This window comes from Anomaloglossus baeobatrachus, chromosome 1, assembly GCF_048569485.1.
Source record: "Anomaloglossus baeobatrachus isolate aAnoBae1 chromosome 1, aAnoBae1.hap1, whole genome shotgun sequence".
Classification (NCBI taxonomy): domain Eukaryota; kingdom Metazoa; phylum Chordata; class Amphibia; order Anura; family Aromobatidae; genus Anomaloglossus; species Anomaloglossus baeobatrachus.
The window spans coordinates 941861183-941880319 of record NC_134353.1 but is presented as its reverse complement, the minus strand read 5'-3'; the positions used below and the strand labels follow the sequence as shown (position 1 = coordinate 941880319).

General features: G+C 51.9%; 1 protein-coding gene across 1 annotated transcript in view; it reads right to left on the bottom strand.

Annotated features, from left to right (window-relative positions):
• The window catches only part of WDR70 (WD repeat domain 70), a 367195-nt gene that overhangs the window by 48048 nt on the left and 300010 nt on the right, over positions 1 to 19137 (bottom strand). Inside the window, exon 15 of the mRNA XM_075330392.1 lies at positions 13632 to 13711. Coding sequence (XP_075186507.1) covers positions 13632 to 13711 — 80 coding nt within the window. The remainder of the gene's footprint in view (positions 1 to 13631; positions 13712 to 19137) is intronic.

Sequence of the window (19137 nt, the reverse complement as noted above, 5' to 3'; positions counted from 1 at the left end):
TAACCTTGCGATGCTGGGATCTTGACGGAGCCTGTGAACGCTGGTAACTATTATACACATCGGGTAACTAAGGTCCCTTAGTTACCCGATGTGTATCATAGTTACCAGTGTACACCGGCTCCCGGTACACATGTGCCGGCATTATACTCCTCTCCCCCCAGGACTACTCCTCCTATTACAGTCCTCCTATTATACTCCTCTCTGAGTATAATAGGAGAACTATTATAGCATGGGGAATGTAGCACGATGGGGGTGCGCAGCATGGGGGATGTAGCACGATGGGGAGTGCGCAGCATGGGGGATGTAGCACGATGGGGAGTGCGCAGCATGGGGGATGTAGCACGATGGGGAGTGCGCAGCATGGGGGATGTAGCACGATGGGGAGTGTGCAGCATGGGGGATGTAGCACGATGGGGAATGCGCAGCATGGGGGATGTAGCACGATGGGGAGTGCGCAGCATGGGGGATGTAGCACGATGGGGAGTGGGCAGCATGGGGGATGTAGCACGATGGGGAGGTGCGTAGCATGGGGGATGTAGCACGATGGGGAGTGCGCAGCATGGGGGATGTAGCACGATGGGGAGTGCGCAGCATGGCGGATGGAGCACGATGGCGGGTGCGCAGCATGGGGGATGTAGCACGATGGGGAGTGTGCAGCATGGGGCATGTAGCACGATGGGGGATGTAGCACGATGGGGGATGTAGCACGATGGGGGGTGCGCAGCATGGGGGATGTAGCACAATGGGGAGTGCGCAGCATGGGGGATGTAGCACGATGGGGAGTGCGCAGCATGGGGGATGTAGCACGATGGGGAGTGCGCAGCATGGGGGATGTAGCACGATGGGGAGTGCGCACCATGGCGGATGTAGCACGATGGGGAGTGCGCAGCATGGCGGATGGAGCACGATGGGGGATGTAGCACGATGGGGGATGTAGCACGATGGGGGGTGCGCAGCATGGGGGATGTAGCACGATGGGGGGTGCGCAGCATGGGGGATGTAGCACGATGGGGAGTGCGCAGCATGGGGGATGTAGCACGATGGGGAGTGCGCAGCATGGGGGATGTAGCACGATGGGGAGTGCGCAGCATGGCGGATGTAGCACGATGGGGAGTGCGCAGCATGGGGGATGTAGCACGATGGGGAGTGCGCAGCATGGCGGATGTAGCACGATGGGGAGTGCGCAGCATGGCGGATGTAGCACGATGGGGGATGTAGCACGATGGGGAATGTAGCACGATGGGGGGTGCGCAGCATGGGGGATGTAGCACGATGGGGAGTGCGCAGCATGGGGGATGTAGCACGATGGGGAGTGCGCAGCATGGGGGATGTAGCACAATGGGGAGTGCGCAGCATGGGGGATGTAGCACGATGGGGAGTGCGCAGCATGGCGGATGTAGCACGATAGGGAGTGCGCAGCATGGCGGATGGAGCACGATGGCGGGTGTGCAGCATGGGGGATGTAGCATGATGGGGAGTGCGCAGCATGGGGGATGTAGCACGATGGGGGATGTAGCACAATGGGGGATGTAGCACAATGGGGAGTGCGCAGCATGGGGGATGTAGCACGATGGGGAGTGCGCAGCATGGGGGATGTAGCACGATGGGGAGGTGCGTAGCATGGGGGATGTAGCACGATGGGGAGTGCGCAGCATGGGGGATGTAGCACGATGGGGAGTGCGCAGCATGGCGGATGGAGCACGATGGCGGGTGCGCAGCATGGGGGATGTAGCACGATGGGGAGTGTGCAGCATGGGGCATGTAGCACGATGGGGGATGTAGCACGATGGGGGATGTAGCACGATGGGGGGTGCGCAGCATGGGGGATGTAGCACAATGGGGAGTGCGCAGCATGGGGGATGTAGCACGATGGGGAGTGCGCAGCATGGGGGATGTAGCACGATGGGGAGTGCGCAGCATGGGGGATGTAGCACGATGGGGAGTGCGCACCATGGCGGATGTAGCACGATGGGGAGTGCGCAGCATGGCGGATGGAGCACGATGGGGGATGTAGCACGATGGGGGATGTAGCACGATGGGGGGTGCGCAGCATGGGGGATGTAGCACGATGGGGGGTGCGCAGCATGGGGGATGTAGCACGATGGGGAGTGCGCAGCATGGGGGATGTAGCACGATGGGGAGTGCGCAGCATGGGGGATGTAGCACGATGGGGAGTGCGCAGCATGGCGGATGTAGCACGATGGGGAGTGCGCAGCATGGGGGATGTAGCACGATGGGGAGTGCGCAGCATGGCGGATGTAGCACGATGGGGAGTGCGCAGCATGGCGGATGTAGCACGATGGGGGATGTAGCACGATGGGGAATGTAGCACGATGGGGGGTGCGCAGCATGGGGGATGTAGCACGATGGGGAGTGCGCAGCATGGGGGATGTAGCACGATGGGGAGTGCGCAGCATGGGGGATGTAGCACAATGGGGAGTGCGCAGCATGGGGGATGTAGCACGATGGGGAGTGCGCAGCATGGCGGATGTAGCACGATAGGGAGTGCGCAGCATGGCGGATGGAGCACGATGGCGGGTGTGCAGCATGGGGGATGTAGCATGATGGGGAGTGCGCAGCATGGGGGATGTAGCACGATGGGGGATGTAGCACAATGGGGGATGTAGCACAATGGGGAGTGCGCAGCATGGGGGATGTAGCACGATGGGGAGTGCGCAGCATGGGGGATGTAGCACGATGGGGAGTGCGCAGCATGGGGATGTAGCACGATGGGGAGTGCGCAGCATGGGGGATGTAGCACGATGGGGGGTGCGCAGCATGGGGGATGTAGCACGATGGGGGGTGCGCAGCATGGGGGATGGAGCATGATGGGGAGTGCGCAGCATGGAGGATGGAGCACGATGGGGAGTGCGCAGCATGGAGGATGGAGCACGATGGGCAGTGCGCAGCATGGGGGATGGAGCACGATGGGGGGTGCGCAGCATGGGGGATGGAGCACGATGGGGAATGCGCAGCACACGATGGGAGGTGCACACCTCCCCCCAACACACACACACACACACACAGGGAACCACAAACACCGCCAGACACCCACACACACAGACAACGCTGCACACACACGACACCCAACACACAAACACCGCGGCATACATAAATATACGCACATACCGCACAACACACATTGCACAAAACATACCTCCCCCCAAAACACACCCCACACAAACCGCGCAACACACACATACACAACGCGACAGACACACAGCGCTCCACAAACAACGCAACACACATACAACACCGCTCTCACCCCCCGCCACACCCAGACAACACCCAGAACATGTACAGCGCCCTACACAAACACTTGGTAACTACACACAACAACATATATATATATATATATATATATATATATATATCTATAACAAAAATCATACATGAACTACACAATACGTAAATTCTAGAATACCCGATGCGTAGAATCGGGCCACCTTCTAGTATCATATAAAGGCCCAATAAAATACATTTAAATGGGTTTACCATGAAGAATGGTGGAAACGTTAATGGAGTATGAATACTTTTTCATGGCACTGTAATCTTTCCTGTACTTATATCTCTGCTCTAATCTCCTGATACTTCCCGCACACAATCTCTAGACCATAACTTGCACTCTCACTTTCTGTTATGGAAGACATATACACCAGGATGGGCCCATGATAGGGCCAGGATGAGGGACACATATACCAGGATGTGCCCAGGATGAAGGCCATATATACCAGGATGGGCAGAGCATGAGAGCCATATATACCAGGATGGGGATCATATATACCAGAATGGGCCCATGATAAGACCAGGATGAGGGACACAAATACCAGGATGGGGATCATATATACCAGGATGTGCCCAAGACGAAGGCCATATATACTAGGATGGGCCCAGAATGAGAACCATATATACTAAGAAGGGGATCATATATACTGGGATGGGCCCAGGACGAAGGCCATATATACCAGGATGGGCCCAGAATGAGGACAATATATACAAGGATGGGCCCAGAATTAGGGCTATATGTACCAGAATGGGGATCATATATACCAGGATGGGCCCAGGATGAAGGACATATATACCAGGATGGGCAGAGAATGAGAGGCATATATACCAGGATGGGGATCAAATATACCAGAATGGACCCAGGACGATGGCTATAAGTACTAGGATGGGCCCAGAATGAGAACCATACATATATAAGGATGGGGATCATATACTGTGATGGGCCCAGAACGAAGGCCATATAAACCAGGATGGGCCCAGAATGAGGGCTATATATACCAGGATGGGGATCATATATACCAGGATTGGTCCAGGACGAAGGACATATATACCAGGATGGGCCCAGAAAAAAGACTATATATACCAGGATGCGCCCAGAATGAGGGCTATATATACCAGGATGGCGATCATATATACCAGGAGGGGCCCATAATGAGGGCTATATATACCAGGATGGGGATCATATATACCAGGAGGGGCCCAGAATGAGGGCTATATATACCAGGATGGGGATCATATATACCAGGATGGGCCCAGAATGAGAGCCATATATATCAGGATTGGGATCATATATACAAGGATGGGCCCAGGACGAAGGTCATATTTACCAAGGTGGGCCCAGAATGAGGGATATATAGACCAGGACAAAGGCCATATAAATCAGAGTGGGTCCAGGACGAAGGCCATATATACCAGGATGGGCCCAGAATGAAAACAATATATACAAGGATGGGCCCAGAATGAGTGCTATATATATATATATATATATATCAGGATGGGGATCATATATACCAGGATGGGCCCAGGATGAAGGACATATATACCAGGATGGGCCGAGAATGAGGGCCATATATACCAGGATGGGGATCAAATATACCAGTTTGGGCCCAGGATGATGGCTATAAGTACTAGGATGGGCCCAGAATGAGAACCATATATACAAGGAAGGGGATCATATATACGGGGATGGGCCCAGGACGAAGGACATATATACCAGGATGGGCCCAGGATGAAGGACATATATATCAGGATGGGGATCATATATACCAGGATGGGCCAAGGACAAAGGACATATATACCAGGATGGGCCCAGAATAAAGACCATATATACCAGGATGGACCCAGAATGAGGGCCATATATATCAGGATGGGGATCATATATACCAGGATGGGCCAAGGACGAAGGACATATATATCAAGATGGGCCCAGAATAAAGACCATATATACCAGGATTGGCCGAGAATGAGGACCATATATATCAGGATGGGCCGAGAATGAGAGCCATATGTACCAGGATGGGGATCATATATACCAGGATGGGCCTAGAATGAGGGCCCTATATATCAGGATGGGGATCATATATACAAGGATGGGCCCAGGACGAAGGTCATATATACCAGGATGGGCCCAAAATGAGGGCCATATATACCAGGACAAGGCCATATAAATCAGGGTGGGCCCAGGACGAAGGCCATATAAATCAGGGTGGGCCCAGGACGAAGGCCATATATACCAGGATGGGCCCAGAATGAGGACAATATATACAAGGATGGGCTCAGAATGAGTGCTATATATATATATATCAGGATGGGCCCAGGATGAAGGACATATATACCAGGATGGGACGAGAATGAGGGCCATATATACCAGGATGGGGCTCAAATATACCAGTTTGGGCCCAGGATGATGGCTATAAGTACTAGGATGGGCCCAGAATGAGAACCAAATATACAAGGAAGGGGATCATATATACTGGGATGGGCCCAGGATGAAGGACATATATACCAGGATGGGCCCAGAATAAAGACCATATATACCAGGATGGGCCCAGAATGAGGGCCATATATATCAGGATGGGGATCATATATACCAGGATGGGCCAAGGACGAAGGACATATATACCAGGATGGGCACAGAATAAAGACCATATATACCAGGATTGGCCGAGAATGAGGGCCATATATATCAGGATGGGCCGAGAATGAGAGCCATATGTACCAGGATGGGGACCATATATACCAGGATGGGCCCAGAATGAGGGCCCTATATATCAGGATGGGGATCATATATACCAGGATGGGCCCAGGACGAAGGTCATATATACCAGGATGGGCCCAGAATGAGGGCCATAAATACCAGGACAAGGCCAAATAAATCAGGATGGGCCCAGGCTCCTTCTCTAAAGCCTAGGTGCGTGTTATGGTCCAAAAAATATGGTATTTTACCATGTAAGAGACATAACATGAGGATAAAGTTAACTCCGGAATTATTAAGGTAAAAGTTCAAAAAGTTTTTTTTTATGATACGAAGAAAATTAGTCTCATTGGTAATGTTCCAAATACAATCAAACATAAATCCGAATCCACCCAGGAATCCTGTCACGTTCTGGAATCTCATGTGTAACCGTCTGTACAATTTTTTATTATTAATCTAATATAATGCAGTTTGTTTTCATCCTTTGATTTCTCCTAAATATAGTTTTTATTGCTTTTTACCGAAATTCTAGTTTCTTATTAAATCAATTGGAAGAAACAAAAAATAAAATATTTTGTGCAGAGCCTGAGCGGCTGCTAAATAAAATGAGCGGATTTAACAAGGGCTCGTGGTGAAGAGGAGCCGCGCACAGAGCTTGGAAAAAATGTTTATTCCAATTTATGGTTCTCACGATACGACAGGATTAATGGCAGAGCTGGCTGCTGAGGAAAAAATATCTTCTAGAAAAGAAAAAAGCCTCGGGTACATTTAGGAAAAAATACTTTGATGAGCGAATGACAGTGTCAGTCACTGCCAGTGTAACGCTGCGTCCCTGCACTCCTTGCTTTCCTCCTCTGGAGGGACGCGCTGTCACTCACCGCCACGGCCAGCTTCCTTCATGCTGCCTGGCGTCCCTGCTCTCCTCCGCATGGGTTTCTCCTTCTCCCGCCTGCCAGGGCCTATGCACGCCACACCAGACCTCTGGGAGTGCTCCTAGGGTCTGTGCGAGCGCCCCACTGCCCTTCTCTTAAAGGGCCAGCACGCAACTCCTAGGAACTAGGAACTGCCTCTCAGCCTATCACTGAGAAGCAATGGGTATTTAAGGCACGCTCCCTTTAAGAGAGGTGCCTGATCAACACCCTAGTTTAGCTAGTGTCCAGAGCTCTAGCCAGCTAGTCGTCAGGTCCCCTTGTTCGTTCAGTCCTGTTGGTACCTCCTACCTGTCGGTCCTGCTCGGTTGATACTAGTGATTGTACCTGTCCACCCCGGCTGTGTCTCCAGCCTCAGTTACCCCGGTGGGCCTTGCTATACCAGAGACTGTGCCTATCCACCCCAGCCATGTCTCCAGCCTCAGTTACCCCGGTGGGCCTTGCTATACCAGAGACTGTGCATGTCCACCCCGGCTGTGCCTCCAGCCTCAGTTACCCCAGTGGGCCTTGCTATACAGAGATTGTGCAGGTCCACCCCAGCCATGTCTCCAGCCTCAGTTACCCCGGTGGGTCTTGCTATATCAGAGACTGTGCCTATCCACCCCAACCGTGTCTCCAGCCTCAGTTACCCCGGTGGGCCTTGCTATACCAGAGCCTGTGCATTTTCACCCCAGCCGTGCCTCCAGCCTCAGTTACTCCGGTGGGCCTTGGTATACCAGAGACTGTGCCTATCCACCCCACCCATGTCTTCTACCTCTACCACTCCGATGGTCCCAGCCTTGCTAGTGACTCTGCCTGTCCGTGCCACCAGCCTCAGCCATCTCGGTGGTCCCAGTCTTGCTAGTGACTTAGCCTGTCCGTCCTGGCCATGCCATCTGCCTCTGCCATTCCTCTGGTCCCTGTCTAAACTTGAGACTCGGCCCTGTCTGCTCCTGTGTCTGCCCCTGCCCTGTGGGGCCAGCTGCCACAGTCCTGGTCTTTACCCCACACAAGCATAGGCCTGGGGTCTCCCTGTGGTCCAATGGGTCCACTTTTGCTCACCACAGTACCACCTCCGGTGGTGAGCGTTACAGCCAGCCATAATTCCCCCAATCAGACACCACAACTGAGTCAAATATCCTTTATGGGGGGGGGGGGTGTTAACTGGGGGTTCCTTAATGCCAGGAACAAACTAGAGCAACCAGTGCTGTCCTTGCATCTCTTTTTCATAGTATGTGATATTTTCAGTGTAATGCTTTATTTGCCCTCCGGAGGAGCTGCAGGAAAACTGAACAACTATTGAAGAGTTTGCTCCCTGATCACAACGGGCCTCAGACGAGGGGCTCCCTGCAATCCGCTTAATTTTGGGCCTGACCACCGCTTCGAACAGAGATCTTCAATAACCAACCACTAGAAGAAGATAATTTTTCCCGAGCAGAGATAACGTTCTAAAACTTTCCCGCAATAAAACATTTTACGGGGCTTGGAACCGGTAAGTTCTTGGCATTTCCCAGAAAGGGCCGGGTGGTCTCCGCTGTGGTCTCAGCATGTGTTACAATTGTGGACGACTTCTGCCAATTTTCATTTGTGGTATCCTGCCAAGACGCTGAGCGCGGGCGCTTACCTGCCAAATTAAATTGCAATAAAAATGGTAGGCAGGCGGATGGGGCGGCTCAGGTTGCTCGCTGCGAACCTTACTGTCGGAGATCAAACTGGGGAAAAGAAACGTAGGAAGTGCCATAATTCCCCGCGTGCCCTCGGTGGATGCACATCGCGGCTCAGCATTACCGAGGAGAACTTTACATTGTGCAGCAGGAAGTTCCCGGCGTTTCAGCATTATTAGATTTCCATTTAATGGGTTTAGTGCTACGAGAAAATGCAGGTTTCGCAGGAGTCCAGACGAGGTCTGGGGACGGGAAACACTTCTGGATTTTGTTTAGCTTAATGGCCCCTTGACTTAGCGGGTCCACGGCCACATGGATCTACTTACCATGGAAGATCAGGAACGAAAACATTTCACAGAAAAGAAGGGGCAGACGAGGCTCAGCTTACTGCAGTGAAGGGCAAACAAAGGTGTCCGTACAGCGACCCAAACACGGCCCGTCCGGACAACCCCGCAAGGAATGTGAGCAAAGAGGGGCCATGATAAAAAGGGAGAATACAGGCCTCTCGGGTCTCAGGGGATAAGTCAGTAAGGTGACAGTAAAGATGCCCCGAAACCTTACAGACCAGTCAGCCGATCTCTCCCGACATGCCATACAAGCGCATGCTTTCCTCCAGACATCTCTGCCTCCTCCAAACTCCTTAGTCACCTTTACAATACTCATCTCTCCCCCTTATTTCACACTCCTCTGCCCTTTCCCAATACTCCTGTCCCTCTCCCATAATACAGCTATACCTCATCCAGACTCCTCTGTCCCCCTTCCTCCACACTCCTCTGCCCCTTCCTAATACTCCTGTCCCTCTCCCATCAGACAGCTATACTTCTTCCAGACTCCATTGCCCCCCTTCCTCCACACTAATCTGTCCCCCACCAACCGCCAGGCTCCTCTGTCCTCCTCCCGCCAGGCTCCTCTGTCCTCCTCCCGCCAGGCTCCCCTGTCCTCCTCCCGCCAGGCTCCTCTGTCCTCCTCCCGCCAGGCTCCTCTGTCCTCCTCCCGCCAGGCTCCCCTGTCCTCCTCCCGCCAGGCTCCCCTGTCCTCCTCCCGCCAGGCTCCTCTGTCCTCCTCCCGCCAGACTCTTCTGTCCTCCTCCCGCCAGACACCTCTGTCCTCCTCCCGCCAGACTCCCCTGTCCTCCTCCCGCCAGACTCCTCTGTCCTCCTCCCGCCAGACTCCTCTGTCCTCCTCCCGCCAGACTCCTCTGTCCTCCTCCCGCCAGACTCCTCTGTCCCCCTTCCTCCACACTCCTCTGCCCCTTCCCAATACTCCTGTCCCTCTCCCATCAGATAGCTATACTTCTTCCAGACTCCTCTGCCCCCCTTCCTCCACACTAATCTGTCCCCCACCAACCGCCAGGCTCCTCTGTCCTCCTCCCGCCAGGCTCCCCTGTCCTCCTCCCGCCAGGCTCCCCTGTCCTCCTCCCGCCAGACTCTTCTGTCCTCCTCCCGCCAGACTCCTCTGTCCTCCTCCCGCCAGACACCTCTGTCCTCCTCCCGCCAGACTCTTCTGTCCTCCTCCCGCCAGACTCCTCTGTCCTCCTCCCGCCAGACTCCTCTGTCCTCCTCCCGCCAGGCTCCCCTGTCCTCCTCCCGCCAGGCTCCTCTGTCCTCCTCCCGCCAGGCTCCCCTGTCCTCCTCCCGCCAGACTCCTCTGTCCTCCTCCCGCCAGGCTCCCCTGTCCTCCTCCCGCCAGGCTCCCCTGTCCTCCTCACGCCAGACTTCTCTGTCCTCCTCCCGCCAGACTCCTCTGTCCTCCTCCCGGCAGACTCCTCTGTCCTCCTCCCGCCAGACTCCTCTGTCCTCCTCCCGCCAGACTCTTCTGTCCTCCTCCTACCAGACACCTCTGTCCTCCTCCCGCCAGACTCTTCTGTCCTCCTCCCGCCAGACTCCTCTGTCCTCCTCCCGCCAGACTCCTCTGTCCTCCTCCCGCCAGACTCCTCTGTCCTCCTCCCGCCAGGCTCCCCTGTCCTCCTCCCGCCAGGCTCCTCTGTCCTCCTCCCGCCAGGCTCCCCTGTCCTCCTCCCGCCAGGCTCCTCTGTCCTCCTCCCGCCAGGCTCCCCTGTCCTCCTCCCGCCAGACTTCTCTGTCCTCCTCCCGCCAGACTCCTCTGTCCTCCTCCCGCCAGACTCCTCTGTCCCCCTTCCTCTGCCCCTTCCCAATACTCCTGTCCCTCTCCCATCAGACAGCTATACTTCTTCCAGACTCCTCTGCCCCCCTTCCTCCACACTAATCTGTCCCCCACCAACCGCCAGGCTCCTCTGTCCTCCTCCCGCCAGGCTCCCCTGTCCTCCTCCCGCCAGGCTCCCCTGTCCTCCTCCCGCCAGACTCTTCTGTCCTCCTCCCGCCAGACACCTCTGTCCTCCTCCCGCCAGACTCTTCTGTCCTCCTCCCGCCAGACTCCTCTGTCCTCCTCCCGCCAGACTCCTCTGTCCTCCTCCCGCCAGGCTCCTCTGTCCTCCTCCCGCCAGGCTCCCCTGTCCTCCTCCCGCCAGACTCCTCTGTCCTCCTCCCGCCAGGCTCCCCTGTCCTCCTCCCGCCAGGCTCCCCTGTCCTCCTCCCGCCAGACTCCTCTGTCCTCCTCCCGCCAGACTCCTCTGTCCTCCTCCCGCCAGACTCCTCTGTCCTCCTCCCGCCAGACTCCTCTGTCCTCCTCCCGCCAGACTCTTCTGTCCTCCTCCTACCAGACACCTCTGTCCTCCTCCCGCCAGACTCTTCTGTCCTCCTCCCGCCAGACTCTTCTGTCCTCCTCCCGCCAGACTCCTCTGTCCTCCTCCCGCCAGACTCCTCTGTCCTCCTCCCGCCAGACTCCTCTGTCCTCCTCCCGCCAGGCTCCCCTGTCCTCCTCCCGCCAGACTTCTCTGTCCTCCTCCCGCCAGACTCCTCTGTCCTCCTCCCGCCAGACTCCTCTGTCCCCCTTCCTCTGCCCCTTCCCAATACTCCTGTCCCTCTCCCATCAGACAGCTATACTTCTTCCAGACTCCTCTGCCCCCCTTCCTCCACACTAATCTGTCCCCCACCAACCGCCAGGCTCCTCTGTCCTCCTCCCACCAGGCTCCCCTGTCCTCCTCCCGCCAGACTTCTCTGTCCTCCTCTCGCCAGACTCCTCTGTCCTCCTCCCGCCAGACTCCTCTGTCCTCCTCCCGCCAGACTCCTCTGTCCTCCTCCCGCCAGACTCTTCTGTCCTCCTCCTACCAGACACCTCTGTCCTCCTCCCGCCAGACTCCTGTCCTCCTCCCGCCAGACTCCTCAGTCCTCTTCCCGCCAGACTCCTCTGTCCTCCTCCCGCCAGACTCCTCTGTCCTCCTCCCGCCAGACTCCTCTGTCCTCCTCCCACCAGACTCCTCTGTCCTCCTCCCACCAGACTCCTCTGTCCCCCCTCCCTCCAGAAACCTATGCCTTTTCCAAAATCTTCTGACCCCTTTACAGACTCCTTTGACCCCTCCTTCGGGACCCCTCGCTCCACTTCACTTGGGACCCCTTTGCCCCCTACCTCTAGACACCCATGCCTTTACCAAAGTCTTCAACTCCCTTCCCAGACTCCTCTCCCCCTCTTGCAGTCACCTTTGGCAGTGGTTTATCGCTCTTGGGAAAAAATGAAGATGAAATGCATTATGTCCATCTCGCCCCCTGACAGCTACCATCAGGAGGCCTCTCATTTACAGGCCGCTTAAAGAGAATTAATTTTTTCATGTCATTTTTTGACCAAATCTGTATAGCAGTGGGACTACTGTTTTTTTGGTGATACAGAGCTCTGTATACCTTACATAACTACAGAAGTATATAATAAAATTTAGTGTGCCTGCAGCCACCACTAGAGGGAGCTCAGGAGACATACACTGATTTCTCTGATATCGCAAGCACTGTCGGTCATGAACACAAGTGTCCTTACACTGTCCACCATCTACCCAATATTATTATTATTATTATTTATTATTATAGCGCCATTTATTCCATGGCGCTTTACAAGTGAAAGAGGGTATACGTACAACAATCATTAACAGTACAAGACAGACTGGTATAGGAGGAGAGAGGACCCTGCCCGCGAGGGCTCACAGTCTACAGGGAATGGGTGATGGTACAATAGGTGAGGACAGAGCTGGTTGCGCAGTGGTCTACTGGGCTGAGGGCTATTGTAGGTTGTAGGCTTGTTGGAAGAGGTGGGTCTTGAGGTTCCTCTTGAAGCTTTCCACGGTAGTGGAGAGTCTGATGTGCTGAGGTAGAGCGTTCCAGAGTATGGGGGATGCACGGGAGAAATCTTGTACACGATTGTGGGAAGAGGAGATAAGAGAGGAGAAGAGAAGGAGATCTTGTGAGGATCTAAGGTTGCGTGCAGGTAGGTACTGGGAGACTAGGTCACAGATGTAGGGAGGAGACAGGTTGTGCATGGCTTTGTATGTCATGGTTAATGTTTTGAACTGGAGTCGTTGGGCGATGGGAAGCCAGTGAAGGGATTGGCAGAGTGGCGAGGCTGGGGAGTAGCGAGGGGAGAGGTGGATTAAGCGGGCTGCAGAGTTTAGGATAGATTGGAGGGGTGCAAGAGTGTTGGAAGGGAGGCCAGAGAGCAGGAGGTTGCAGTAGTCGAGGCGGGAGATGATGAGGGCATGCACTAATGTTTTTGAAGATTCTTGGTTAAGGAAAGCACGGATCCGGGAGATATTTTTGAGTTGTAATCGGCATGAGTTGAAGAGGGCTTGGATGTGTGGCTTGAAGGATAGAGCAGAGTCGAGGGTTACTCCAAGGCAACGAGCTTGTGAGACTGGGGTGAGTGAGCAACCATCAAGTTTGATGGAAAGGCTTGTTGGAGGAGGTGAGTGAGGAGGAGGAAAGACAATAAACTCTGTTTTGTCCATGTTAAGTTTTAGGAATCGTGCAGAGAAGAAGGATGAAATAGCAGACAGACATTGTGGTATTTTGGTTAGTAGAGAGGTAATGTCAGGTCCAGAGAGGTAGATCTGTGTGTCATCGGCATAGAGATGATACTGGAAGCCGTGGGACTCTATGAGCTGTCCCAATACAGCTCTATTATCAGCTTTGCCTCTGTCATAGGTTACGGCTGATTTTACACCACAGATTATATACTTACGAGTAATAATATAATCCTGAGTAAGGGTCTCGGCATGCCGGGCTTTCCTTTTTGTCTTCACCACACATAACTTTGCTCCCCTATGTAATAAAAAAAGGTAATGATTAAATGAGTAAACATTAACCCGTAAACAAAATTACTGTTTTTTTTGTTTTATTACAAATTTCTGAAGGTTTTTTACTATAAAATAAAATTGCAATTATATATCCTGCTATTTGCTAAAAAAGGCACCTACATTTATAACTCTCCTATATTCATAAAGGGTATAAATATACGGACACTCCACAACATTTTGGAGATTGCTGGAAATCACGAGCCTGTGCACTTCTTAGGCAAAAAAATGCTGATGTGAAACCAGCCTAACGGCAAAAAAATGCAAACCGCTTGTGACCGCATCCTGCCCTGATTCCAATGCATTTTCAATGGAATCGCTGTAAGATGTGGTTGAATGCGGTTGGGTGGGGCACACACCGGATCCGTTGTTTAGCATTTTTTTTACCTAAGTCCCAATACACAACATGTTGCGTTTTTGACCTTGGTCAAAAAAACTGCATCTGAACGGATCCTGCAGCTTGCGGCTGGAGCTGTAATGTATGTGAATGGGTGACGAATCCCGCTTTTCAAATGCGGTTGCATCCATCACGGACGGATCCAGTTTGCCCTACAGAGCATGCTCTGAAGCTGCCTGGCGTGAACAGAGTCTCAGTTGATCGCTCATAAAAGCCAGCAGCCGGCTGATCAGCTGATCGCTCATAAAAGCTGGCCGCCGGCTGATCAGCTGATCGCTCATAAAAGCCAGCAGCCGGCTGATCAGCTGATCGCTCATAAAAGCTGGCCGCCGGCTGATCAGCTGGTCGCTCATAAAAGCCGCCCGCCGCCTGATCAGCTGATCGCTCATATACGAGCGATCAGCCGGCGGGCGGCTTTTATGAGCAATCAGCCGGCGGCCAGCTTTTATGAGCGATCAGCTGATCACTCTTTTCTCTCTATTTCTATGTATCTCTATCTCTCGCAAGACCAGGATCGTGGAGGGGTGCGAGGGGGTAATAAAGATGGAGTCTCTAAGTGTGTCTGTGTATTTATTTCTAGTAAAGTATTTTTTCTCTGTGTGTTGTCTTTTTCTAACCCTTTATTGGAGATTCTTAATGGTTGGGTCAAACTTGGCCTGACATTAAGAATCTCTGGCTTAATATCAGCTGGTAAAACAAAGCTGGTATTAACCCCTTATTACCCAGCAAGCCACCCTGCACCTTGGCCGCTGGAAGAGTTGGATACAGCACCAGAAGATGTCGCTACTATGAACGGGCCATTTTATGGGGTGGCTGCAGACTGCAATTCACAGCAGGGGGGCCCAGAGAGCTTGGGCCACCCTGCACTGCGGATTCCAATCTCCAGCTGCCAAGTTCTACCTGGCTGGACACAAAAGTTGGGCGAAGCCCACGTTTTTTTCTTTTATTATTTCATGAAATAATTAAACAAAGGGATTCCCTATATTTTTGGTTCCCAGCCGGGTACAAATAGGCAGCTGGGGGGGCAGCCCGTACCTGCCTGCTCTACCTGGCTAGCATACAAAAATATGGCAAAGTCCACGTCATTTTTAACAAATTTTAAATAAAAAAATAAAATCGACATGGACTTTGCCCATCGAGCACCCGAGCATTTTACTGCACAGAACACTCTGCGATGGATGCAGTGGTACACAGGACAAGTAATCGGCCGACACTGGAGTCAGCTGATCTGATTACTTGTTCTGCTGGCTATGAGGTCAGGAGTTCAGATCAACTGACTCCAGTGCCGGCTGACCTCACAGCCTGCACACGCTTCGATGGTACACAGAACAAGTATTGGCTGATGCTGGAGTCTGCTGATCTGAACTCAGCTGAACTCCTGACTACACAGCCCGCACACGTGATCGGCAGCAGTGCATCCACAGCGTGTGCGGGCTGTCACATCAGGAGTTCAGCTGACTCCTGATCAGCTGACTCCATTGACGGCCGATAAATACTGTTTCCCGCTGCATCCAGGATCCGGTAAAAAAACAATTGCGGTTGCATGTGTTGGACATTTCATCTGCAGGATCCGGTGATATGCGCTTCGCGGTTTTTTTTTGCCGCTAGGCAAAAAAACCCGCTGATGTGAAACCAGCCTTAGTCTCACGGGCTGTAAATTGGAGTTAGGATTGCTTTACCCCCGAAATGGAACTGACCTGGAAAATCAGGTCATTTTTACTACATAATTGTCGTAAATACAAAAAAAAACAAGAAAATATAAATGCTATAGTTCTTGAAAGAAGAAAGGGAAAAATGAAAATTGGCAGTGGAGGTGAGAAGTCAAGAAATGGCCCTGCAAAGAATTTGGACCTGAAATGACTTGATGATGAAAGGTAGATATTTGCGTTGCCGTTTGGTGCACTACACACCCCCGCGCCTGAGAGCCCGGTCTGACCGAGCGCACGGGGTATTCTCTTTACAGCACGGCTGGATAAGTAGCTCAATTTTCCGGCTGGACGTGCAGTAACGGGTGAACACGTCTGCGGTTAGAGTAATATCACTGCTCCTAACGACCGTTTATCATGGGATCGCAATACGCTCTGCAAACGTTATTATTCCACAGCTTTATGTCAGTGATACATAGTAATTACTGAGGGATAAAAGGCGCTTTTATGGCCCCATAAAACAGCGCAAGAACAGCAAATAATACAAGGCAGGAACCGGCAATGGAGAGAATCAGCGATAAACGGCCACAAATACTCATGAAATTATTACACATAGAAGCTAGGTCCAACATTATGGCCTGAAGGAGCCTTCCCTGGATTAAATGTTGAGTGGGCACTACCATGCTCAGGTGCTCGGTACTGGTAACTAGTGAAGAGCGAGCACTACCATGCTCGGGTGCTCGGTACTGGTAACTAGTGATGAGCGGGCACTACCATGCTCGGGTGCTCAGTACTGGTAACTAGTGATGAGCGGACACTACCATGCTCGGGTGCTCAGTACTCGTAACTAGTGATGAGCGGGCACTACCATGCTCAGGTGCTCGGTACTGGTAACTAGTGATGAGCGGATAATACCATGCTCGGGTGCTCAGTACTCATAACTAGTGATGAGCGGGCATTACCATGCTCGGGTGCTCAGTACTGGTAACTAGTGATGAGCGGGCACTACCATGCTCGGGTGCTCTGTACTCGTAACTAGTGATGAGCGGGCACTACCATGCTCGGGTGCTCAGTACTCGTAACTAGTGATGAGCGGGCATTGCCATGCTCGGGTGCTCGGTACTCGTACCTAGTGATGAGTGGGCACTGCCATGCTCGGGTGCTCAGTACTCGTACCTAGTGATGAGTGGGCACTACCATGCTCGGGTGCTCGGTACTCGTACCTAGTGATGAGCGGGCACTGCCATGCTCGGGTGCCCAGAACTCGTACCTAGTGATGAGCGAGCACTACCATGCTCGGGTGCTCGGTACTCGTAATTAGTAATGAGTGAGCATTACTATTTGAGTAGCAACAAGTGAACAAGTCCTGCACCGCCTGCCCTCAGATTACCTCCAAGTTCAGTGGCTCACGTGCTGATGACTGCCATGTAGCGCTGGTTTGCAGGCGCAGCGTGCTGGTCGGTATTGAGCAGCTAGGAGATCCAACAACAGGAAGATGAAAAATCGACCGCAAACAGCTGCTATGCCAAACAATTTCTTTTTTATTCAAGCGTTCTTTTCATCGGTGCAGATAAAAATGCGGGAGGTGACTAGGATGCGAGTCCCTCCAAAGGACGACGGCCGTTTCGTCTGTAAGCCAGACTTCTACGGGTCCACGTCGGGGAATGGCCGCACGCACCTTATAAAGGGGAGTGCATCCAGGCCACATCACCGCACATTAAAAACAGAGGAATGCACACATGATAGTGATTAACATAAGTGCAGACAACACATCCCATTTAAAACATGGTCATACAATCAATGTGACACACATTTCAAAAACAAACATGAAAACAGGGAAAAAAAAAAAAAAAAAAAAAAAAAAGGAAAAAATTCACCTGAAAGGTACAGAGGCATTTATCAATGTCATATCAATACATAACCCATTATGTTCATATTATTCTTTTTAATGACATAACCACTCATTTATCAAAAGATCCAAAATGAATCCATCACTCGAAAATAATTTGCAAAAAATCAGTTTTATGCAAGCCGGTATTATAAGAATACCGCTAGGTCGTTACGGTCATTCAAACCCAGGTTTCCCTGCGCTCCAAATTTTATTATCATACTTGCTTCTTTACGTAGCAATAACTTATGGAGATCGCCCCCTTGTGGAGGCAGGGAAACCTGGACTAGTCCTGCAAAGCGCAAGATGTTGGGATTACCTTCATGTGCTGTGCGAATGTGTTCTATTAGCCTAGGAGAACCTTTACCTGTGGAAATCGATTTATAGTGCTCCCTAAAACGTATGTACATGCACCTTATTGTCTTCCCTATATAAAATCTTCCACAGGGGCATACAATCACATAAACCACATACTTCGTCTTGCAGGAAATAAACTGCCTGACCTGGTGAGAAAAGGAACAAAACCTGTGAACTCCTCCTCTGTAGGTGAAGCTTTGAATTTTGTGCTTTCAAAAAACGCATTCATGTTCCTGGATAAATGGTACGTCCAGTGCGGGGGTACTGCAATGGGTACCCCCGTATCGTGCGCTATGGCTAATATTTTTTTGGGTTTTTTTGAGAGCGTATACGTTTTCGTTAGCACAAACCCATTTCTCAAGCACGTGAAGTTGTTCCTCAGATATGTGGACGACATATTCATGGTGTGGGATGGTACAGAGGAGGAGTTCACAGGTTTTGTCACCTACCTTAATAGTACAAACACCATGAATATGTCGTTTACATCATGTTTTGGAGGCAACGTTATAACATTTTTGGATATAGAGGTAGAAGTGAAAGAAGGGTTAATATTGACAAGGATGTATAGGAAACCAACTGCCTCTAACTCGTTACTGCACTTTCAGAGTGCCCACCCCACCCATACTAAAGTAGCTTTACCCTACTCTCAGTTTTTGAGACTAAGGAGGATCAATAATGTAAAAGAGATTTTTGAAGAACAAGCTGGGGATTTAAGATCAAGGTTATTGGCACGGGGTTACCCTAGTACACTAATTGATTCTGCGTATGAGAAGGCGTGTTCTGAGAGTTCTGAAAATCTATGGGTCAGCCAATCTTCTGGTGCTGGAAAATTGTCACATAGTCAGGCAAAGGCAAAAAAGGTGAGAAAAACGAACAATGCCGTAAATAGGTTTATGTTCAGTTTTAGGTTTGGCCCCTTAGATGGAGTAATAAAAAAAGCCATAAAAAAGAATTGGCATATCCTTGCCAACGACCCGGATCTAAAGAGTATGACAGATGCAGGACCCCTAGTCTCTTATAGACGGTGCAATAATTTGAGAGATCTGCTGGTGAAAAACAGGGTGACCTGTCAGTCCACATGGCTCGAGAAATGTTCGCCCGTTGGG